Source organism: Anoplopoma fimbria, chromosome 10 (assembly GCF_027596085.1).
Source record: "Anoplopoma fimbria isolate UVic2021 breed Golden Eagle Sablefish chromosome 10, Afim_UVic_2022, whole genome shotgun sequence".
Taxonomy (NCBI): Eukaryota; Metazoa; Chordata; class Actinopteri; order Perciformes; family Anoplopomatidae; genus Anoplopoma; species Anoplopoma fimbria.
Window position 1 is genome coordinate 1737879 of NC_072458.1, and position 25277 is coordinate 1763155.

The 25277-nt window shown below is 42.5% G+C and overlaps 1 protein-coding gene across 1 annotated transcript; it reads left to right on the forward strand.

Moving 5' to 3' along the window:
• The first annotated feature begins 661 nt into the window (after positions 1-661).
• hibadha (3-hydroxyisobutyrate dehydrogenase a) lies at positions 662-23556 on the forward strand. The gene is made up of 8 exons (XM_054606179.1): positions 662-772; positions 3050-3210; positions 3484-3593; positions 3752-3873; positions 15503-15636; positions 16398-16474; positions 21413-21569; positions 22233-23556. The coding sequence occupies exons 1-8, from the start codon at positions 703-705 to the stop codon at positions 22389-22391; spliced, it is 990 nt and encodes a 329-aa protein (XP_054462154.1). The 5' UTR covers positions 662-702; the 3' UTR covers positions 22392-23556.
• The last annotated feature ends 1721 nt before the right edge of the window (positions 23557-25277 follow it).

Sequence of the window (25277 nt, forward strand, 5' to 3'; positions counted from 1 at the left end):
GTTTACCACATAATTCCATATGTGTTCCTTCATAGTTTGGATGTCTTCAATATTAATCTACAATGTATAAAAAAAATAAAAATAAAAATAAAGAAAAACCATTGAATGAGAAGGTGTGTCCAAACTTTTGACTGGTACTGTATATATAATATTTCAGTTACTGTGGATTCTTTACTGTTTTTTTTACAGTTTTTTTTATTGCTCATTTGCTTATTTATAATACTTATTTTTGATCTTGTTTTTTCACTACGTCTCTTGTTTGCACTATCCTCTATGCTGCTGTCATCCTGTAAATTTAAAATAAAGGATTATCTTATCTTATCTTATCTTATCTTCTCTGCTTTGCATACCTTCTGGCTAACAACAATACAAACATTTTACAAATATAAAAATGTAACAATTAGTTGAAAAGCAAGATATATAATATAAAGCACAGCTGATGTTAAAAGTAATATATTTGACGTTTTTCTTTCTCATTTAGAGTAATTACTGTACTCACAGATACGACTAAAGGGCATTAGGTAAAAAAATAAAATAAAATAAAAATACACCGGATGTCCCGCCTTCGCCTCGTTCCCATTGGCTGCGGGGAAACTCACCGAGCGCTGCCATAGGCGGAGAGCCCAGTCAATCATAACAGTTCCGGCTGGGCTTTTCCTTGGCTTGACAGCTGTCACTGTCCGAGGTCAAGAGGAAAGAAGCATGGCGGCGCTGTTGAGAGGGTCGAGACGTGCTTTGTTACGGTGGACTCAGCATGTACACTTTGCTCTCGGTAACGTATATATGTTTACGGTTGTCGGTGTTCTCTCTTGTGACGTTTTCTCCCGGGAAAAGGAAAGCGAGAGCCTCCTCTGCTACAATGTTAGCTCGCTTGTTAGCATCCTGAAGAAAGTATGAATGCTTCAGTCATGCAGCACGTTGGACAATGTGCTTGAATTAATGTGCATGAAGCATGATGACATGTGAAGCAATGGCCAGCAGCAGCAAGATAATGTTAACTGGTAGGGATCAATGCAGATGGCTTAAGATCTGCACTGAATTATGTTGTTTACAATGCTACACATCTGTGTGATATGAATCAGCATCAGAGGATATTCATTTAGATATGTAAGATGCTTATTGACTCTGACACTACAGGTCAGATACACTGGTCCTCTACTCACTGTATGTAACTCTCTGTTGTGCTGTGAACAGTTAGTGTGTTTTTATCTTTTATATATATCTTGGCATTGCATTTCAATTGTTATTCTGGCAACAGGAATGATTTCTGTGAAGGATCTTCCTGCAAAAGGCCCAAATACGGTGTTCACCCTTTTACCTCCAGGTGGTCTTTGTCCAAGTCCTGCACAGCCAGTCTCAAAGTCCATCGTCAAGCAATGCCAGAAACCACCTCAAATGGGCCGACATATTCAAGAGAACACATACAGTACCAGTCAAAAGTTTGGACACACCTTCTCATTCAACTACTTTGAAGAATCTAAAATATAAAACATATTCTGGTTTGTTGAGCATTTGTTTGTTTACCACATAATTCCATATGTGTTCCTTCATAGTTTGGATGTCTTCAATGTTAATCTACAATGTAGAAAGAAAAAAAAATTAAATTAAAGAAAAACCATTGAATGAGAAGGTGTGTCCAAACTTTTGACTGGTACTGTATATCATATAATAATTATTATATTGGATACATATCATTTTTTTTATTGATAGATAATAGATAGACAAAACTAGTGGCCAAGTATGCTGTAACGGACTGAATGAGGACTTTAAGCTTTAACAGACAACTGAAATGTTACATCAGCCTTAATTATGTGTGGGAACAATGGACCTCATGCAAGAACATTTTCGTATTCTTATCTTACCTTGGTCCGTTCTCTGGGCTCGTACTAGGGGTGCTCCCTCAGATTCAGCAAATGCTCCTAACTTCAGATAACTAAATACACGACCAGCCATAAACACGAGGAATGCCACCTGTGTGTTTATGAGCGTTTGTTATAAATGAGCATAAATAACGCACCATTAATACCATATAAGGCTACACATCTTGCCCCATATGTCCCAAATTGAAATCCTACTTTTGAAAAATGACCAAAAACGAAAGTCTGTCTTGTTTTAACTCGGGGGGGAGAAATAATATTAGATAGACATTTTTCGGAATTTTTAAGGTATTTTGTTAGCATGACATGATTCCGGTCCTAAACTCAGATTAGGGAAAAAGGGGTTTAATGACAAACTATGGACTGCATGTTGCAAGACAGACAGCGCTTCAAGGCTACATGTCCCACTGGAAGAAGCATAGATTACATTTTTTAATTTTTTTATTTCATTAATCATAACATTATAGTCATTAGAACAAAACTTACTCCATTCAAAGGAAGCAACTTTTTTGTGTTGGTCCTTTTAGTGTATCGTCTTGAAGGAATTGTGAAGAGCATCATCCCTTGAGTAATAGCAATGTGGTGTCTACTGTATAAAGTGAAGGGTTGGTTGAACTTAAAGTAGGGCTGTCTGTTTGGGCTTTACTATTCAGGACTAATCCTGTTGTTGAAGTCTGCCTGGTTCACTGCCAGAGTTTCCACTCTGTTTAGTATCTGTTTACCTGGCTGGACCTTGGCTGAGCCAGCAGTGTTTAATAGCCTGGCCAGACTGCCCCAAAGCTGGTCGTAAGTTAGAGCAGAGAGATTTTCTCTGTTGTCACTGATTCTGATTAGAGCATTTCCTTTTGGGAAATATAAGGGCAGCAGTTCAGTTGCTTATCGGTGCCATTTGACCTGACAGTCGTTAATTATAGCGGGCCAAGTTTTTCATATCACTATTTATGGCGGAAAGAAGTCTTGCTTTCATTTTATGTCAAGCACTTTGAATACCCTCCATGTCTGAAAAGAGATATATAGAGAAACTGACCTTGCCTTTATTAGGGAAGCAGATTCCCCCAATATTTTTTACATTGAGGATGTATAATACTCAATACATGAGTATTGTAATGTAATTGTATTGCTCTGGACTCTTTCCTCACACCTCTAATGCCGTCTTTGTTTTCCTCCCTCAGTGTCGACGCGATCAATGGCCTCAAAAACACCAGTGGGGTTTGTTGGTCTGGGGAACATGGGCAGCCCCATGGCCAAAAACCTGCTAAGAAACGGTTATCCTGTTATTGCCACTGATGTCTTCCCTGAGTCTTGCAAGGAGCTGCAGGACATCGGTGCCCAGGTAACACACACACACACATATGGATGTTTGAACATTTACTAGATTGTAACAAATATATTACGTATAAAATTTGACATTCTACAGGCTGAGTTGGCCAAGAATACACTCCATATTGACGAGTGTTTGCAATATTTTACCACCCATTCATTAAAACTCGCTCCAGTTTCTTTAGGGCAGCCATTAAATGATTAAATGCATCCCATTTGTTCATGAAGATGTTTATTTTGTGTTGATGATGTGATAATATTGTGCAATGATGACTCCAATATTCAGGTGGTAGACTCTCCAGCAGAGGTGGCAGAGAAAGCGGACCGCATCCTTACAATGCTACCCTCCAGTCCCAACGTCATTGAAGTCTACACAGGCCCAAATGGCATCCTCAAGTAAGTAAACCTTACTGTAACAGACATTCATGCAACCTGAACCTACCTCAAGCACAATTGCAGCATATTCAATGTACAAACAGATAGGCTTGCCCATACGCAAATTATTTTACGCACTGTACACGCAGTCTTAACGCTTTTTGTCTTGACCTCTTCAGGAAGGTGAAGAAGGGAACACTGTTGATTGACTCCTCCACCATCGACCCCTCCGTCTCAAGAGAGATGGCAGCCGCCGCGGAGAAGATGGGTGCAGTGTTCATGGACGCTCCAGTGTCGGGAGGTAAAGTGCACCTTTTTGAATTGCTGTCATCAAAGTCAATCTCTGCATGTTTGATTTTGTTATTCCGTGTAGCTTGACCATTTTAATTTGAACCTTTTGCTCATGCAAGCTGTCCCAAGGTATCGCAGGCTTTATTTCTCTCTTTAAGACCATCACCAACGGCCAGGCATTCTAAAAAGAGTTGAGAGTAGGTGTAGTTTGTGGTGTCAAAAGTAGAATCAGACTAGCTTGTTCATTTGAGAATACCAATCACTGTGTTAGGCCCCTTGACCCTTCAGCCTTACTTTTGAACTATCTTACACTCTTTTGTATATCTAAACTATGAACCTCTTGGGTTAGTGCTAGGACATGGGTTGTAATTACTGAGCGGGCCAGCCAGTAGGTGCCCTCTTGAGGTTTTATTGCTGCTTTTGACCGGGGGTCTTAAAGGCAAGGTTAAGGTTTTAAGTCCTCATTATGTCGGCGCTGTCTGCTTTTGACGGCTCCTTGACAGAGCACAGGATCACCAGTCGTCCTTAATGGGCTGAGCCGCGGTGGAGAATCCCGTGTCAGAGCTTTTCATGTTGATGGAGCCGTAATGGCGGGTATCCCATGTTAGTGCCTTTCATGTCAGATAAAGAGTCATAAAGAGGAGAGAATCTGAACTCACATGGAGTGCAGGAGAGGAAAGGAGGGAGATAAGACATGAAGGAGACACATCGCAGTAAAGCTGTCCATCTCTCTCTCTCTCTCTCTTTCTCACACACGCACACACACACATAATTCAGGTATGCAGCTTCATCCTGGCACTCCTGCACATGTGACAACCAAATTTGATCATATTTTATTTGCTTTTTGTTGCACAATCTTTAATTCGTACACAATACGCACTGGAGCTCCCACCCTCGCCCGTACAAACACAGACTTAGCCCACACTGGCATGTTTACCAGCTGGCGTCTGCAGAACAGACCAACTGCAGTCCCAGAGATCAGAGCGTTAAACCTGTTACTCTCCCTTAACACACACACTGTTTACATACTATAGACAGTGCACAGTTTGTGTGTGCAGTCCTCTGTGAAGGTTCTTCCTCTCCTGTCACTTAAGTAAGCCGCTTTTACTAGCCTGAGATGACCAATGATTTACCTGCTACCTCTGGCCTCTGCAACTAGCTCTGCAGACACTCTTCTTTCACACACACACACACACACACACACACACACACACACACACACACACACACACACACACACACACACACACACACACACACACACACACATGCATACACCCATGTCACCTCGAGACATCCGCGAGTCATATCCATGAGTGCATACAGCTAGTTTAGTGCACAATAACAGAAGATTCTCAGAAGAAAGAACTCATTTTTGAGAATCTGTTATGAATCAGAATATCAATTTAAGTACATTTGAAGTAAAAGCACCAAACATTCAGTTGGTCAGATGATTTTGTGTTTAATATTTTTGTAAACGGAAAAGCTGGGGTTTGAACTGTTGGTCTGGTAAAACAAGTCGTTTTTTAGTATTTATAAATAGGCTTTGGGAGCTTGTGATGGGTATTTTTCAATAATTCCTGACATTTATAAACAAAAAAATCAATTCATTAATGTAAAAAAAAAGATCAACCCATTAATTGATAAGAAAATAAATGATTAATTGCTGCCTTAAAACTCACACCGTCGGACATTCAGCCCCACTCTGAGCTTTAGGGAATGGTACTTGGCAGTGATGTTGTGACCCTGATAAACTAGGCTAAGCCTGTGGAGACATACAGGTCGTCAATGAGTATTTCAGCATGTGGCAACTTCATGGGAAATGGCGGAGACATGTATCCCTCCAACTCCACTCCACTTTCCACATCTGTGGGTGGGATATGCGGTTACATGCTCTGTTCCAACCAGGAGATGGCACCCTACCCAAATAGGGTATTGTCATCCTCATGAGGTTTGTGTGTCTGTATGTGTGTGCAAGAGCAAGGGTGACAGCAGCTCAGCTTTGGGACCAATAGTACTCTTAATGGTACTCTTATTAATACTGTTTGTCCACAAATGAAATACAATATAACATAAAGGTAATAGAAATTACTTCAATAGTCAATTTTAGTTTTAAAAAAACCAAAACATTTTCTCAGACAGATCCCAGAGACACACAATAATAAAATATAAAAATATGTATTATATTTTAATAATATCACTCATTATATCTGTAGGATACACTTTAATTAATTGAGTTAAATGAAGGCATTGACCAATCAATGTATTTTTCACTGAGGATAACAATACACTCGGCACAGACTTGCTGTGATCTCCCGTTCTCATTCTTAAACGGTTGCAGAGAGAGTCTGCTCTTTTTGTGGTTTCAGCATTTTGTTTTTCATTTAGATTTTTTCTTTTGAGATAAAATGAATCCAATCCTGTATGTGGTGGCGTATTTTACACAGAAATGTGTGTGTGTGTATGTTGTGTGCGTCACTAGAGGTTTGGCAGCCACCCGTGGGATCTGAATAGCGGAGTCATAACTCTTTTTGAGTGATCAAAAAAAAACTTTTACTTTCTTCTCATGGGCATCCTGCTGGCTTCCTTTCTTACACTTTGACCAGTGTCTAGGCTTTAGCACGCACGCACACACACACACTCACACTCACACTCACACTCACACTCACACTCACACTCACACTCACATATCCATACAGAGTTGAGAACACTTTGCTGCATAGACACAGTTATATTAGCTTAGACATTGGTTCGCCAGGCATGCTAACATTTGCACACACACACACACACACACACACACACACACACACACACACACACACACACACACACACACACACACACACACACACACACACACGTCTACCACTGTCTGGTGTCATTAAAAGCGTCCGCATGCAAAGTTGACCCACAACAAAACCAGCTCTGATGTCACAGGCCCAGGGTGTTGGCACCGTGATGGCAAAAATAGGAGGTTTGGCTAACAACAAGCGGCAGGGTCGTTAGCAGTAATTACCCAGGATGCCTGTGTTTGTGTCTGTGTGCCCATGGTGGGCTGCCACATTGCTAACGGACGATGGCTTTAAAAAGGCCCTAAAAAAACCTTTCATTGTGTTTTTTCCCAGCGCTGGGAAAATCCGCTATCGGTGCAAATGAAAGCAAGAAGGAGCTTAGCTGTTGCGGGACCATGGGCACCCGGGCTAATGTTGCTTGTTTGCGAGGTCTTATAATCCTGAGCTAACTACCTCTTTAGGCTGAGTCTCAACACCACTCTAATCATATCCATACCACATCAACTGGAGCCTGAGTGTTGCAGTGTGTCATTTGCCGACGGTTTGAACGTCATCCTCCAGCCTGTAGGAGCTTGTTCAAACCAACGCTGGCACCAGTTTGTTCGTCAATCAACGCTGCCAATCCACGTCTTTGCTGACTGATATAGACTCTGTTTCTCCCTCGAGGCACACAGGACGTTCAGCCTTGAGATTAAATTCAGGCGAACAGCGAAAGGGAAGGTAGTCGGTCACGTCACTGAGAAGTTGGAGGTGTGCATATTGTCGCCTGCAGCTTCTTATCTAAAAGCGAATTGTGGCGGCTTCTTCTTATTCCATTACTCCCAACATTATTTAAAACTTATATGGTCTCAAATGTTTTTTGAAAATGACCGTTGTCTTGTTTTGTTGTGGCGTAGTGGAGAGCAAGGTAGTTCTCCAATCAGAGGGTCGGTGGTTCGATACCCGGCTTCGGCAGTCGATGTGTCCTTGGGCAAGACACTTAACCCCAAGTTGCTCCTGAAGGCTTGCCATCGGTGTGGACTGGATGATGAATGTTAGTTAGAGTCTGATGGTGGCACCTTGATGGTAGCCTGTCATCAGTGTGTGAATGGGTGAATGATATGTAACATACTACTGACTGTAAGTCGCTTTGGATAAAAGTGTCTGCTAAATGACTGGAATGTAATGTAATGTAAAATAAATAGCGCTCGGTGTGAAACTCGCTGACAAAGGCATCGCATTTCCTGTGACTGCTTAATATTAAAAGTCAACTAGTATTTTTACCAGTAACATGCTTTTAATTGGAAGCTGCAACAATATGAAATGTTCGGTTTGAATTAAGGAACTTTTTATTTTACAGGAATGTTGCCACAGACCCCCATTTGTAATACAGCAAATATATAAATATTGAAATACTATCATCAGTGTGCCATTGGCTCAATCCTCATCGCGTTACCTCATTCGGCGATAGTGACTGAACAGAAATTTATTTGAATAATTAATCTTCAAGCTTACTGCTTTAAAGAAGGAAATATTTTACCAAGGAATTATTTTGTTCCCAAAAAAGTATTTGTTTGTTATACAAACTTAAATCACAAAATAATAACTAGGGCTGCTACTAACAATTAAGATGTCTGACAATAGTAAAAAATCTCAAAATTTTCTTAAATCCGAGGTGATGTTGCCAAATTGTTTGTTATTGACTAGTTGATTAATGAACTAATAGTTGCAACTCTGAAATGTTTCTTGTCATCAGGACTGAAATGAACCCCCTTGTTCTCCCATTAACTATTCCCTACTTAATAAACCTTAATAAACCTTTACCTTAGCTGACTCGCTACTAAGCAGGAAATTGAGATTTTCTTTCATTGTTAAATGAGAGGAAAAATAAAGCAAGTATAGTTGACTTAGAAACAAATACACAGACCAGTCTAACATATGCCTGTACTACCCGCCACTGGCATGTGTAGAGAAGAAGGAGCAGAAGAGCCCTGAGGGCAGTTTAGTGAGGGTTAGTGATGATTCTCTGACACTGAGTTAAGGAATCAGGCTGGACGGGCAGGGGGTGGTGCTGTCGCAGTCTGTCAAGTTGATGGCTTACCAGTACTAGAGAGCGTCAGTGGTCCAAAGACTGGATTAGCATAACAAGCCCCTCACTGACGGGTTCTGGTGACATAGGGGGAATGGGAGGGAGGTGACCAGGGATGGTGATGGGGGGGACTCTAGCCTATGCTCCAGATGGGGGTAGACCCCACAGCAGCTGGGGACTAGCTCTCACATCTCTGCTCGTATGTCATCTGTTGTGTGTGTGTGTGTGTGTGTGTGTGTGTGTGTGTGTGTGTGTGTGTGTGTGTGTGTGTGTGTGTGTGTGTGTGTGTGTGTGTGTGTGTGTGTGTGTGTGTGTGTGTGTGTGTGTGTGTGTGTGTGTGTGTCTGCAGACAAATAGTAAGCTGGTGTAGGAGCCATACAAAAAAAGTCTGTCAAATGTAGCCCAAACGTCACACAGCATGTCACTCACCTAAAAGTGAATTAGCATTCTGTCTGTTTGAAGGACAGTTTCTGCACCTCCAGTGTTTGAGTGTGTGTATGTCCGTGTGTGTGTGTGTGTGTGTGTGTGTGTGTGTGTGTGTGTGTGTGTCTCTGCCTTCTAACAGCAGCCTAATTGGGGATCATTATTAACTTGCTTCTTCCTAGATGAGTCTCATTGGGCTGGAGGGAGGATTGATTGTGGACCTTTCCTGCTCCCTCCATCCTGTGTCACCTACCATTGACCAGCCTCTCCCCTATGGACTAGAGCAGTTACTGATGATGATGATGATGATGGCGATGATGATAATGATGATGAGGGCTGCCCTGGTCAATGGACAGGCATTGCAAACTAAACCCTTAAGGCTGTTGTAATATTCATATACAAAAAAACTATGTTTTACGCTCTAAAGTGAATTAACTCTTCTTCCGTTCTGGAAGAAGTTTTTCCAAAACCAAAACTTTCTCCAGTCGATGTTCTCATGGAGTGTTTGTGAGCAGGAGTCGGTTCTCATGGCTCCGTGCTCGTTAACTGAAACCGATAAGGAGTCTGTTTTTAACCTTAACAGAGGAGCATTAGCAAAGTTGGCAGATAAACTATTGAAAGTGTGCTGATTTATTTTATTTATGTTTTTATGTGTGTGAGCGAAATTTAGTTCACCCTCTTAGTGTTTCATGCATTCACTCGGGATCCGTTACGCTTTTTACTGGGACTTTTTGGGTTTTTAATTTGTTTGAGAAAAAGATCTACCCTGGGGTGTAATTATAATGGTGGACCACATGAGGCTGCGTTGTTGGCCTGTAAACATCCTACCCCCACCGGCTTACACTGCAAGCAGTCAACTCCCATTGACTCAAGGCTGTTACACTATTAAGTGTGAAGGCTCTTTTTCTGTCTGAATTAAAGATGACTGTCAGCCGAGCCAAAACTCGACATGTGCATATACTTAAACACTTGCAAACAATGTCGTTTTTTTGCCAGAGTTTGTTGGCAGAAACTTCATTTTGGACCTGAAGGTGTGACACACGAAATCAGAAATACCCGTAAATCTCTGCTGTTGACCTTGAAGTAACAACAGTTACACTATCATTAGTAAATGTGGTGTTTGGAAGAGTTCTAATGCTCTTATAGGTTTTTGCACAAAGTGTTTTCCTGTATACTCTCTGGGAGAAAAAAGTTGGGTTGTGGCTCGTTGTCAAATGCGTCATTCATTACCAAACTCTGGGAACATCCCTTTTTGTGTGTGTGTGTGCGTGTGTGTGTGTGTGTGTGTATTCGACTGTGTGTGTTGTTTGCGTAGCCTCATAGTCACAAATGTAGTTTAATTTAAACCCACCACCAATAAAAAGTGCCTACTGGTTTACATGCGGCTCGTAACTCCAAGACACGGCCTCAGAAGCTCCAACTGACGTCTTATTGGCTGCCGGCTCTGGGATCTGCACCTGTCCCGATTATACACACACACACACACACACACACACACACACACACACACACACACACACACACACACACACACACACACACACACACACACACACACATACACACAGGAACCCACACACTGATAGTGCATGCACATGTACACAGACATTCTCAATCACTTTGCACATATACACACCACTTCAAAAAGAGCCCACGTTTAAAAGGTTATGAGTCTGACATGAATTGCTTTGGTTGATTCTTTTCTGTGTAATGAAAGAAGTGCTAATGAATTGAGTGTTCACTACAAACAGGCCAAACCAGAGTTGTTTCTCTGATCTTCCTTTGCCTTCACACATCCAGTCTCACCCTCTCATGTTCATGGTTGATGCCTGTCGTCTGAGCCTGCTGCCAGGCATCTGTCCTGACGGTGCTTGATTGTCGGCTTTTATTACTCAAATCTTGTTAATAGAGGAGATGAGATGAAGGAGATGTCTGTGTGTGTGTGTGTGTGTGTGTGTGTGTATGTCTTTAATTGAATGGAAGTTAACTTGCTCGGGCCACACACAACTACAGATGCACACTCACGGACACAGATATACACAGTGTTACCTCTACATACGTCATACAACATACAACCCTTTCCCTCTGCACATTAAAAGCCACAGAGTGGCTCATTAATATTCCAGCCAGCTTCAGCATGCTCTGAGAATCTTTGCGTTTAGGGGTGAGGAGGTTGGCACCCACTACTCGTCTACCCAAAACTTGTTCCCTGGAGCTGGATGAGAGAAAGTGACCAAGGAGAGAGGTGGTTCTTTCCCAAGGGAATTATTTCCCAAGAAAGGAACGCCTGCTAGACATTAGAGTGGCACGTTTGTCTTAATCCTTAATCCTCTGTTTTTCGCCCCAGTAAGAGGTGGCAGTATGTGCTGTCTTTAGCACTGTGGTAAAATGATATAATATATTTATTAGGTAGTATTTGGTGTGGCATTATATACATAACTTTATCTCTTATGGAAGTTTTCATATGATGTCCATCCCTCCTCTACTATTTCCTCTCCATCTCTGAACCCTGTATCTTCTAAAATAGGTGCCCCCCCACACCACACACACACACACACACACACACACACACACACACACACACACACACACACACACACACACACACACACACACACACATTCACTCACATTGTCCCTCCCCCTAGGGGGCGTTGTGTAGTTGTGCAGTGCTAACGATCCAGGACTGTCACTCCCGCTGGGATGGATGAGCCGGCGGCCCCGGCGCTCAGGAAGCCTCATTAGGATTCCTCTTTAATCCGTCTCTGACAGGACCAGTCCGAGAACGGGATGTCCCCTCACACACACACACACACACACACACACACACACACACACACACACACACACACACACACACACACACACACACACACACACACACACACACACACACACACAGATATGCACGCTAGAAGTGTACACTCTACATAGACTCTATCATAGAATAGCACAACCCACGCAAACACAAATGCACTTTTGCCCATGCACAATGAACGGACTCACTGACACCCCCAACACACACACATGCACACATTGTTATGCTAATGATGTGTTATTCTTCCACCAACAAGGATCTTCCATCATCCCGGTGTCACTGCCTATAGAAATCCACTACAGATCATAAGAGCTTATTATGGGTGATTAGTTAATTTGAGGGAGGGAGAGTTGGGAGGAGGGGGGGATGCTGGGAGGTAGGAAGAGAAAGATCGTTTTCCTTCTCTGCTGTCGTCTCTACATCTCTCTCTCTCTCTCTCTCTCTCTCTCTCTCTCCCCGTTCTTGCTCTCCTTCTCACTTCCTCTCATTCTTTCTCTCCTTAGTGAGATATATTGATCAGCGCGTTGACTGTGTTATCAATAATCTCCTCTTTAGTCGTCCGCGAACAGTGATCTCCCCTAATGAACCAGCACAGTTGTCACACTGCTCTTTCTGTGTTTGTGTATTTGTCTGTGAAAGAGAGATGCTCAGTAAACTAGTAAATGAGATGTTAGGAATTGATAGTATGAGTTAAACTTTTACAAACCAATGTAAAGAAAACTCTAATTGAGTTGTTATTATTTATCTATTCTTTTTTCCCCAGAATTATGTTTGCATTGTCAAGAAAAGTTTTATGACAACTTCAGCCCTGTATATCACACAGACCGTACACAGGAGTGTGACCAAGCTATTTGGACAACACGATATCCAACAACCTCTGAGCTATTCTGCCACTCAATAAAAAAAGTTTATTATATGAAACTAAACTAGACTTGAATAGACTGAGTCAGAAGTTTCAATTACATAAAAAAAACACAATATGAAGTATCAAGAAAGGAGCTGAATCTATCATGTCCATGGTCTGTGAACCATATGTGTGTATGATTGGTGTGTGTGGCGGCCGTATGTTGAGCGTGTGTTTGCCGGGGTCCATAGGCAGCTGCCTCAGCGTGGGCTTTGGGCTTCATTATGTGGCCCTAATGACCTGCTGACAGCTCAGCACTGACACTCACACAACACACACACACACATATACAGTGTCGTGGTACTGGCACCATCATACACTTGACAACAGAACAGCCAATTAAATAAGGGGGAGGGGGGCGGGGAAAGACATGTATATTTATGTTTATGATTCATGTAAATATACAGTAAGTCTCCTCTCCTACTCTCCTACTCTCCTCTTCTCTTCTCTTCTCCTCCTCTCCTCTGCTCTGCAGTGAAGTCTGATAATGTGATTTCAGCTGTTTTGTCCCCACTAATTCCCTTTTAATTATTAACACTGACATTATTAGGCTTTCACTATTAAGAGGCCTTTCATTAGAGCCAGACGACACCCTAAAGAGACATTTGGAGTCACTCTCTCTCTCTCTCTCTCTCTCCCTCCCTCCCTCCCTTTCTCTTTCTTCCTTTCCTTTCTTTGGAGAACTGAAAAGTCAGTGACTTTGCATGCACGATCACAGCCTTTTAACTTCTACCTTACTTTTCTAAGTATTGTGTGTGAGATCAGCATTATATATTTGTATTTAATTAACCCATATTTAACCAGCTAAGACACGTATAGAACAGCAATCTCTTTTACAAGGGGCGACCAGGCCAAGACCGCAGCATAAAATGTTAAAGGCAACAAGAATAACAACAAGAGGACATGGAGGAAATACACTTATGTGTCAAAAATACCTGTTACAGTAACAACAACTAAGCTATTTATTTAATATTGTACTTATAAATCTTTAAAATTAGTCAAAGAGACAAATTCTTGTAGTTTCAAGTCTTTTTGAATTCTATTCCAAGTGAGGGGAGCAATGCAAATTCAATCTTTCTTTCCCAGTTCAGTCTATGCCCCGTGAACAGACAACCAGACCATATGTTGTAATCTCAGACTACCACTACCGTCGGATTTAATGTGCGGCGACTGTGGTTCAGTGGTAGAGCGGGTCCTCCTTCAATCAGAGGATCGGCAGGTCGATCCGAGGCTCCGCTAGTTTATGTCGATGTGTCCAAAGACATTTAATGATGACTATGAATGGCTATGAATGGTTCTGATGGGCAGGTGGCACATTGCATGGTTGCGTATGAGTGAGTGTATAAAGCACTTTGAGTGGTTGTAGATGAGTTGTTTTAAATGAACCAAGTACCAAAAGTACCAAGGATTGAGTAAACGAAAGGTTAGAGTAAAGCGCACAATGATGAGTAAAGTGCAGACTTTACAATTTGTAACAAATCTGCACTGTGATATGCATTATCTAGCAAAAAACTAAAGATGCATTCATATAGAACAGAACACTGTACTCAAGAACCGGTAAAAATGGAGCAGAGATCAGTCTTCTTCTGGCCCCACATGTGAAACATTTATTTTTCGTGTGTGTGTGTGTGTGTGTGTGTGTGTGTGTGTGTGTGTGTGTGTGTGTGTGTGTGTGTGTGTGTGTGTGTGTGTGTGTGTGTGTGTGTGTGTGTGTGTGTGTGTGTGTGTGTGTGTGTGTGTGTGTGTGTGTGTGTGTGTGTGTTGTTTGTGTGTTGGGCTTGGTGTGTGAGCAGAGTGTAGCAGAGTGTGTGTGTGTATACAGTATGTGTATAGCAGATTGCATTGTGTTAATGTTTGGGGCTAATCAATGAAGCATTAGAGGGACGCTGCCATTGCAGAGGAGACTCAGGCCGGCTGGGTCCAACCCACTCTGAATAGGGGTTACTTCTGCATTAAGGACCCTGTGCAGTCGGCGGGGAGGGAGGGAGGGAGGGGAGGGGGTGAGGTTGCCTCCCACAACATGGCACGCTCCTTAAGCCATCAGGCATGGGGAGGGACGCCTAATTGAACATGATAAAGTGTAAAGTTAATTACCCCTCACGCCTGTCACTGATACCCCCATGAGGAGGGGGCTGGCCTCAGGCACAGCTGTTGGTGTGTGTGTGTGTGTGTGTGTGTGTGTGTGTGTATGTATGTGTGTGTGTGTGAGAAAGAGAGAGTAAGGGTGACAGGACAAAAGGCAAGGGCTCCCACGAGGGTTGTGCAGAAGATGATGGCAACAATCGGCTTTTAAAGATACCTCTGTCCCTCTGGTGCTCCACTACTTAACACGCCTGTCCCACAATGAGTCCAACACGCACACACACACAGAGAAAAGTGCACATCTGACCTTTTAAGCACCTTTTAGCTGGTAGTGTTGAAACAGTCAAGTGGTTGATATATGATGTTCTTTTGTGTGGCAAATCTATATAGTTTAGTTGGATACACCTGTTTACTTGTGCTCATTTACGGTATGATTCTTCTGAACCTTTTTAGTTTAGTAAAATTTAAACTCACTCTTCAACCTTGTATACATTTTCACCTCAGTTACCCTCAACACTGAGTCTGAACATGTGTTTTTGTGTTTTGTGTTTAGGTGTCGGGGCTGCCAGCCTGGCCAAACTGACCTTCATGGTAGGTGGAGTGGAAGAGGAATACAACGCTGCACAGGAGCTGCTCACCTGCATGGGAGCAAATGTTGTCTACTGTGGAGGGGTTGGCACTGGACAGGTAAAGACACAAGCATGCAAACACACTCACACTCACTTGAGCACATGGCATAAACTACATCTATGCTCACATACTCAAAAGTTCATTCATTTTAGTCACTTAAACATAATCTGCATATATTCAAACCTACTGTATAGACACACTCTAATGCACATCCATAATTAATGTTTTTCATTGAAGAAAAACACAAGTTTTTATTATTTTTATCCATCCAGAGGAACTCGTAAAAATTAAGGACGTTCTACTAAAAAGTTTATGAAATTGATTTTGTCTGCAATCTTATCTAAATCACATAAAAACAAATAATGTTAATCCTCAAGGAGACCATTAAACCCATAAAGTTCTATTTCTAAAGTAACTGACTGAGGGCTCTGCACTCTAGTTGTTTTTCATGAGACAAAATCTTAATTTAGATTTTAAAAAAAGATCAACAGACCATATGTCCTTAATCATAAGGAACCATTTGTCCTGTGCATGCTGAATATTAAACTGTAACTTGCTTTAAAGTGAATAAATCAAACAAAACATTTTGTTGCCTCACTAATGAAGGAATGTTGATGCAAAATGTCTAAGTTAAATATCTCCTCAGGGACCCAGTGTTTAAGGCATATTCACAAGTCTGTTCTAAAGCTGAATCATTAGGATTTATGTCTCATCTACCTTTAAATGTATCTGCATTCTGTATTATGTGTTGTCTTGCAAACCTCTTCATATACACACAGTAAAAGTGCCTTTTCTGCTTTTTTGTTGATCTTCTCTAGGCAGCAAAGATCTGCAACAACATGCTCCTGGCCATCGGAATGATTGGGACCGCAGAGACCATGAACCTTGGCATCAGGTACTGTCAGCCAATGCTGCGTTAAGCTGCTTCATGCCTGTTATCCGGAAGGGTAAAGCGAGGATGAAACACTAGATTTACATGGGAAAGGTTAATGTAGCTGTAACAGTTAGTGGTAGAGCACAGAGATTATGACACAGGGATATGGGCTATTAGAAGTTGATATATCTAACTTATATGAATACCAAGCAAGCCCTTAAACAGAATATGAGCCAGTAATCGCAATATGTTGTTCACATGCAGATGTAGCCCAGTGAGGTTTAATTCTATTTGCAAACCAGCTGTTCTGTAGATCCACTGGGGTTCCTTTTTTCTTGTTAAGGGATGTTGAGCACCAGACTTTTCCTCCTGAGTCAACAAATGAAGACATTTGGTTATAATCACCATGAACTTAAAAGTGGCACGTTTTGAGGCTTCTACATTTTAGCCACGCATGAATTGGGCTTCGACCGAGCCCTTAGATACAGCCGTCACTGTAAAAACAATCACTATACCAGTGATATGGCTGTAACTGTGGCAGTAATTTACTACACCAGTACAGGTTGGGAAATGTGTGTGTGTGTGTCTGTCTGTGTGTGTGTGTGTGTGTGTGTGTCTTGTGAGTGTGTTTGTGTATGTGTAGTTTATGGAAGTGCAAAAGGGTCAGACCAGCCCCGAGTCAGGGCCGCCTCTGCTGGAGAGAGATGGATGAGGGGGCGGAGCCACAGACTCTGATTTACATCTGCTGATTGAGGTCTCACCAGTATCCTGTCATAAGCCTGTCACTGAACACGGCCTAGAAATCCCATCATGGCACAAAGGCTGAGAATGATGGGATATGAAGTCTTTTGTGTCTCCAAAACTATTTGATATGACCTGAAATATCTGTCTCACCTAAGGATTTAAAAATGCCAGATAGTTGCAAAACAAGCATTTTAGCATCCAAGTCTCATTATAGTGCAGATCCCCTTCAGAATCTCCCTTTTTTGAGGGGTTGGGGTGAGTAAATTAGGCCTACACATCAGTTATTCCCCACATGAATGAATTTACCTGAGCCATCAAAGTTTTTCACCTTTAGAAGTGTGAATTTATTATCTACTTTATTTATACATATCCCTGTCAATAATGGACTGTTTCCTCTGTTCATCGTGATACTATTATGGGTTTTTATGGGTTTTGCAACATAAATGGTGTGTGCACCCAGTTGTGTGTGTGTGTGTGCGTGTGCGTGCATGTGCACGAATTGCTCTTCTCACAGTGCAGCTGTGTTAGTGCTGCTGATTTATCTGTGCTGAGACAGAGGAGGAAAATTGGCATGAGCAGTCGCACATAAATCCCCCCACAAGGCCTCTGAAATATGGCGGCATTAAGGGAGCAACACAGATTTACACATTGCCACACTGTCTCTGTTACACGCACGCACACACACACACACACACACACACACACACACACACACACACACACACACACACACACACACACACACACACACACACACACTTCGACAAACAGATTTACATTCAGAGACACTGAAGACAGCAGTTTTCTACCAAACAACAGCTTCTGCTCACTGTGCACATCATTATAGCATATGCCTTTAAGATAAGAATATTAACTACTGCATCGCTTCACTTTGAATGTGAATTATCTTTATAACATGCAAAACTGACCCATTTTCAGTTTTGATTGTGTGTGTGTGTGTCCGTATACATAGTGTGTGTGTGTGTGTGCGTGCGTGTTTGTGTGTGTAAGTGTGTTTCCATGCCCCCCCTCTTACTAACCAATCTCTGGGGCTTTATTATGGGGTTTGACAAAGACTGTCATCGTTTAGAGAGAGCCCACACCCGTAAATCTCCCATGCTGCATTGCGGCCCAGCCTCTTATGCAGGGAGGGCGCTCTCTTAGGCGTATGTGTACAGACACACACACACACACACACACACACACACACACACACACACACACGACGCAGTCTGACACAAAGGAGACTGAGCACTCACAGCCAATTTACAGGGAAACGGCAATAACATTTTATCATGCTGGACTTGGGCCTGATAGAGCTGCCCTTTCTTCAAATAAGTGTGTGTGTGTGTGTGTGTGTGTGTGTGTGTGTGTGTGTGTGTGTGTGTGTGTGTGTGTGTGTGTGTGTGTGTGTGTGTGTGTGTGTGTGTGTGTGTGTGTGTGTGTGTGTGTGTGTGTGATTCCCCTTACCTGTACACATACAGACACTCACACAAAAACACACACTCACACAGACACAGCTCTGTTCATGGAGCTAATTTGTTGATCTCAGATGGAAGCTCGGGCCGTCTCCAACAGAGCGTGGCGTTCTCTTAGAGCAAGGAATGGCCACGCATGACAATTATGAGCACGCACGCACGCACACACACCCACGCACACACCCTGCCTGTCTGCCGTCCTTTTATTTCCCTCTCTTTCCATTTTTTCTTCCCCATCCCTATTTGCTGTACCACCTCATTTTATTCCTTTCTCTTAATCCCTTCATTTCTGCTACTGCCCGCCTTAATTTCTGCACGCAGCCGACCAGTCAGTGAAAGAGGGAGATGAGAAGCTGCAGACAGTAGCAGAGAGAGAGGCAGCAGTGATTTTAATGATGCACATGAAAGGAGAGGAAGAAGAGAGGCGACTGTCCCAAGAAGGGATATGAGGCTTTTACAGCTTACAGCTCACCTTGCACGCGTGTGTACCTGCACCCATTCATGCATACAAACAAGCAGTCTCGAGTAGGAACACACACATTTGCTCATTTGTTCATTTGATAAGGAGAACAACAGGCGAATCGAAGGGCAAAACAACACACGGCCCCACTATGTGCTGAGAGACATTAATAGGTTTGCCACAACAAACACGAACACAGACACACATCTCTCCCCCTTAAATGAATTGTGAGCATATGTTCCGATGAAGATTAGAGTTGGGTGATAAACGTGCTTGTTGCCTCTATAAATGGGAAAGCAAAGGCTTGTGTGTGTGTGTGTGCGTGTGTGTGTGTGTGTGTGTGTGTGTGTGTGCGTGTGCTCGTTAGCTCTTTAATGTAATATTAGATGGGGAACGGGTTGGCTTCCTTTCCTGTGGCACCAGACGAGGACGAGGAGCTAAATCGCAATGAACTCCACCTGCTAGAGCTCCCCAGCACGTAAACAGCCTCCCCTCTCATCTTCATCTCCGTCCCTCTCACTCTCACATTTCTTTAATGTGCAGTGGCATCGCACAGCAACACGTTTGTATCTTTGCGTGTTTATCCATGTCAATCTTGTTAAAGCGTGACATGTCCTCTTCTCCACGCAAATTACCGCAGGCGAGGAACAACACCACTGCGTCAGCTAATAACCACGGCCATGCGTGTGAGCGGCTGTGTGTTTGTGTGTTGTGTGTGTGTGTGTGTGTGTGTGTGTGTGTGATGGGAGCAGGAGGGGAACTTCATTGATTTATCGTTAACAGAGGACAACAGCTCCCCGTCAGCGTCTCTGGTCGCTATAACAAACGATCTGCGCGCTCGGACGCGCTTTATTGTAGCTCAGCCAGTAACCTTTTCAGCTGCTGACCCAGAACGCAGGGAGGGGCCGCCTGCGTGTGTGTGTGTGTGTGTGTGTGTGTGCGTGCGTGCGCGAGTGTGTGTGGAGAGATGGGGGGTTTTGTGTGCGATGTCAAACATATGTCCCCCAGAGTCCTCAGACAGGGAGGTGTCAGCAGGGAAGACGAGGGGGAGCAAGAGGAGAGGAGGCGGAGGAGAGGAGTAGCAGGATGGCGAGGGATGCTTTCAGACATAAACTTAAAAAAGCCATCATGAGCGAGACTGCCATTAAAAAAAATAATAAATTGCGAACTGAAACACATGTTTACAAACACACACACACACACATGCACGCATACAAGAGCCGCTTATGCCACATTTCCAAAACAGTTTGTTAAAAAAACACACAAGTGCCAACACAAAAGAGGCGAAGGGTGAGGGAGGAGGGAGAGACATGGAGAGAGTGTAAATGCAATTCACATTCTTAATTAGTTAGCAGACAGCTAATAAAAACTGTGGTAGTAATGGCAGAATGAGAGCCAGGTGGAAGGAGGAAGGGAGTGAGGGAGGGAGGCTGCTGGCCTTAAGGACCTATGATGGTTTAATAGTCATATTGAGAGCAGAATATAGTTACAGGCCTGTAAGTAACAGTGAAGTGAGGCAGCCAGGGCTTGATGTGGTCCGCTTTACACCGGCCTTTAAACCGTTAATATACCAAAGCTGCACTGCACAGACCGACACAGACGTTATAGTTACACCCCGCTCTACTGTAATGGTTGGCACTTTGTTTCACTCTCTGTTCCTGTCTGTCCTTTTTTTTTTTTTTTTTTTTTTTTTTTCTTCTTCTTTTTGCCTCTTCCTGTCCGAGCCTGGAGATTTGTCCTCTTGTATATGAAAGTGGGTTGTTGCAAAATGGGGCAGCAGAAGTAAGAGCGTACTTCTACACATGACAGCGAGGTTTATGGCTCCCCTGTGCTGCTTAACCACTTCTCCTCCTCCTCCTCCTCCACTTTCTTTTTTTCTATGAAAGAGGGATGATGAGGGATAGATGTGCTGCTAAACATCAATACTGCATTAGCCAGCATTACAAAGCCTTCAGCCATTAACACTGAGGAATGGTCACAGCCTAGCATAAGGTTCAATTGGGGTCACTACAAGCACCAGCCGCCCTACACCCATCTTATCTTTCTCCATGTTCATTTTTTTGCTCCGTGTTGAAAATTTGCTCACTGTTTTAACATAATTCCACCGACAGTTTTCACCTTTTACCCACCACCTCACTCCGAGTCTTCAGTGTGACAGTAAACATAATCCTTCCGACGTGTGTTCTGTTTAACCGTTTTATGCCAATGATTGACCCATGAATTACCCTGTTACCAAGTCAGAAGGAGATATTGATCTTTATCTTCTCCTTTTCCCAGACTGGGTTTGGACCCCAAGCTGCTGGCACAGATCCTCAACATGTCCTCAGGTCGTTGCTGGTCCAGCGACACGTATAATCCAGTCCCCGGCGTCATGGAGGGAGTCCCCTCAGCCAACGGCTACCAGGGCGGCTTTGGAACCACACTAATGGCTAAGGTACAACCTGCTCCCTGTCTTTGTGTCACTTTTTTCAGGATTGTTTATATTTTTATTAATCTCTTGACTAGCTTTTTTCCTACTGTTTAGTCTATAAATAGTGCATAAATGCACATGCAATTTTCAAACAACCCACGCTGACATCAAGTTGCTGGTTTATTCCTTCCAACAATCCAAAATGAAATAAAACGGAGAAAAGAAGCAAATCCTCACATTTAAGAAGCTGTACTCAGCAAGTGTTTGGTATTTTCCCCAGGATTAATGACCTGATTAATCATTAATCAAAGTTGTTGCCATTTAATTATCTGCTACTACTACTACTACTCTTTGTCTCTCAACCCTGCAATTTACTCTGTCTCACTTTTTACGGTTCTTTTGTCTCTGTGGGATTTTCCTCTTCACAACCCATCTGTGACTCGGCATTAGCTCCTCTGTATAAGTCAGTTTGCATCTGTGTATTATATAGTGAATCTGGGTGTCTATTAATACACTTGCACTGTGTGTCTCTATTTAACACACCAAACTGGAGAAATCTGACAAAATTAGGATAAAATCTCTCTTTCTAACAATCACTTATATCAGCCTTAGACAAACAAAAATACATTATAATTTTAGTCCAATTATCATTGACCTGCCACACTTTCTCTCTGTCTCTGTTTCTAGGATCTTGGTTTGGCTCAGAACACTGCCACCAACACTAAGACACCCATCCCTCTGGGTTCCCTCGCCCACCAGATCTTCAGAGTCATGTGCTCCCGCGGCTACGCTAACAAGGACTTCTCATCCGTCTTCCAATTCCTACGCGAGGAGGAAGGACAGTGAATTGAGGGGGGGCACAGTTGACTGTGATGGTACCATACATAAACACACACACACACACACACACACACACACACACACACACACACACACACACACACACACACACACACACACACACACACACACACACATACATGCCCACACCCCAGTGCCCCTTATCCCACTATGCTCAGGAGAGACTAAGGCCTTGCCCTCAGGCACAGATCTGTGGTCCAATTAACATACCGTATGTCGGCACATGTTCCCTCGTAGCATTAGCTGAATCATATTTTCAGTTCACGGCTCTCCCTCTGCATGAGGGAAATGCTAAAACTGACCTTAGATCAGTATCTAGAGACAAAGCAACTATCTTCCCAGTCTGGAATGAGAGGCCAGAGTGGAAAATGAGAGGTAGGATGAGGCACTGCTGGTTTATAAGTACCAATGCAAATAATATGTGGTTTTCCAAGATGATTGATAAGTAATAACTGCAAGAGAGTGCAGAGTTAAGGTTACCCTTTTTCTGCTGGAGAAAAAACATCCCATGTTCACAACACTACATGTAAGGTTACCAAAACCAGTTCTGTTACATTTGTCTGTTTAAAGGAGGAAAGTGGTGTCATTCAATCATGTTGCCAGCATGCAGACTTTCATTCACTCACTGGATCAACCACTTAAGCTAATTTGAATACTGTGATTATACATCGGGTTATTTTTGCACTGTGTGCATCGCAGTGCGATGTGCCGGGCCATTTTGATACAGTTACAGAATCTCTTTGAACTTACCCGTCTTCTCTGATGTCTACATCTGCTTATCGAGCCACTGGAGTATTATTTTGTGACCAACACTGTTTGAATTTTATACTGTTCACTACAAAATGTCGTTCTCATTCTCTAGCACTTTCTGTTTCCGTTTTGACTTTAATTAAAGTCCATCCTCACATATTTCTCCTCTCTGTCTCCGTCTCTCTCTCTCAACTTGTACGACATGTGTGTAAGTGAGGAACGTTTCCTCCCAGCTCTGAGCAAATGTACATAATGTATATTTCATATTGTTGAATAGTGTTGAAGAGGAATCTAAATGGACTGTCACGTTTTGTAGTAAAATGCATTAATAGTGTCTACAGTTTGTCTTTGCTCTGTGAAACAGATCCTCAGTCACACTGTGGCCTAAAAATAAAAGCTGTTCTGTGTATTTTGTGTTTGTCTGGTTTTGTTCGATAATTCGCCAACATTATGTTGCTAAAGATGTAGCAATTTTTGTGATGATGAAGTGCTGATCACTGGAATCAGACTTAGAAGCAGGAAAAGAGGTGTTGCACACTCTGGCTCCATATACAAATATTTTAATGGGTTGACATTTTGGCCTTCAGGCCTTTCTTAAGATTAATAATGATAAGACACAGGCACAGTTTTGTTATATAGGCCACACCCATGTTACACATCTGATGGTGATGAGAAAATCATGCTTCCCATAGGGATAAGAAAAAAATATATATATTTATATATCCCAGGATCCCCTTCCCAGGATTCATTGTTTGAGAGTTATAACTCCCAAGAGACCCTTCTTTTCGGTAGTTTGAAGAAAGCAGACATGGAGAAAACCTGCTGTGATTCTTTAACACATGTTGAGATAAATACCGGTTGTTTCTGATCATAATACTGAAATCAGTACCAACCACCACAAAGTGAGGAGATGTAAATGGAAAGCAAATCAGACTGCATAATACAACAAACAGTTGTTTTTACATTTTCCCAACTCCTGAGATGACTTTGAACTAATTATTCAATTTTAGTTCCATTAACACACGTTCTTAAGGCAGCAGGGAAACTTACGTTTTAAAGTTTAACCGCCTTGAAACTTTTTACAGGGAAAAGTCAGTGAGATCATCAAAGTCATCATGAGTTATCCTCTGGGAACCATGGATATCTATTTCATAACAATCCATCCCATAGTTTTAAAGGCATGCCACTAAAAAACAAAAGTGTCCACCTGCTAGTTAAACTACAGGAACATTCTGGGCATCACAAAAGAATGTAGGATTTATTCTCTGGGGACAATGAATGTCTGTACAACATTTCAAGGAAATCTACCTCATAGTTGTTCAGTCCTTGGACCAACAGACAAACCAACATTGTTAGCAAGTCATACATTAGCAGCCTATTCATATTTTAGTCATACACTTACCTTTACAGATTATTTTCTCACTTTTGAGATCACACAAGACATTAACTTCATTGACTTTGAAGTGCTATACTGTACAAAAAGTTAACATGTGTTTCCTACTGTATCCATCTTATAAGAGGTAATCCCTCCGTGGTTATTCTCTCTGAAGTTTCCTCTTTTTTTATGGGATAACATTTTATTTGTGAAGTTTTTCTATAACTGGATTGAGGGGTCTAGGGATAATGTCCTACAGATTGTGGATCCCTTCAGGAACAACCAAACGTGACCTCATTTCGTAACAGGTAAGGTGACCAACAGGAAAAAAACACAAAATAGCCTCATGTGTAATCCTTTGCTCTTTCACTTTGTGTCTGCACACCTTTGTCATCTGGGTCTAAGTTTAAGATGCTGTTACGTGGTGTCTGCTAATATCCTGCTCTTCAGTGGTGTGTTGTTCCATTGTTCCTCCAAAGCTCTTCAGCAGGCGCTCATATAACGCTTAACGTCAGTCGGGGAGAAATAGCAGCACTAATCTCAGAATGATGCCCTTATTTCCATCATTACAATGAAATGAGGGGAAAAAAACAAATGCGGTTTTTCTTTTTATTTCACCCTTTCTTTCTGAGGGCTGGTGTTTCTTCGCGACATTTTATGGAGCTGCTGTCGTCTAAGTGGCAGCCGCAGTCGTAGCAGACTGCGGTGGGCCGTCGGTGGCAGGGGTTTGTGTCGTGGGCTTGTGA

Excerpts from the sequence above, each read along its gene's own strand:
- hibadha (XM_054606179.1), top strand. The coding sequence starts at position 703 with ATGGCGGCGCTGTTGAGAGGGTCGAGACGTGCTTTGTTACGGTGGACT. Across the intron at positions 773-3,049 it reads GCATGTACACTTTGCTCTCG|TGTCGACGCGATCAATGGCC; the intron begins GTAACGTATATA and ends TTCCTCCCTCAG. Across the intron at positions 3,594-3,751 it reads GGCCCAAATGGCATCCTCAA|GAAGGTGAAGAAGGGAACAC; the intron begins GTAAGTAAACCT and ends TGACCTCTTCAG.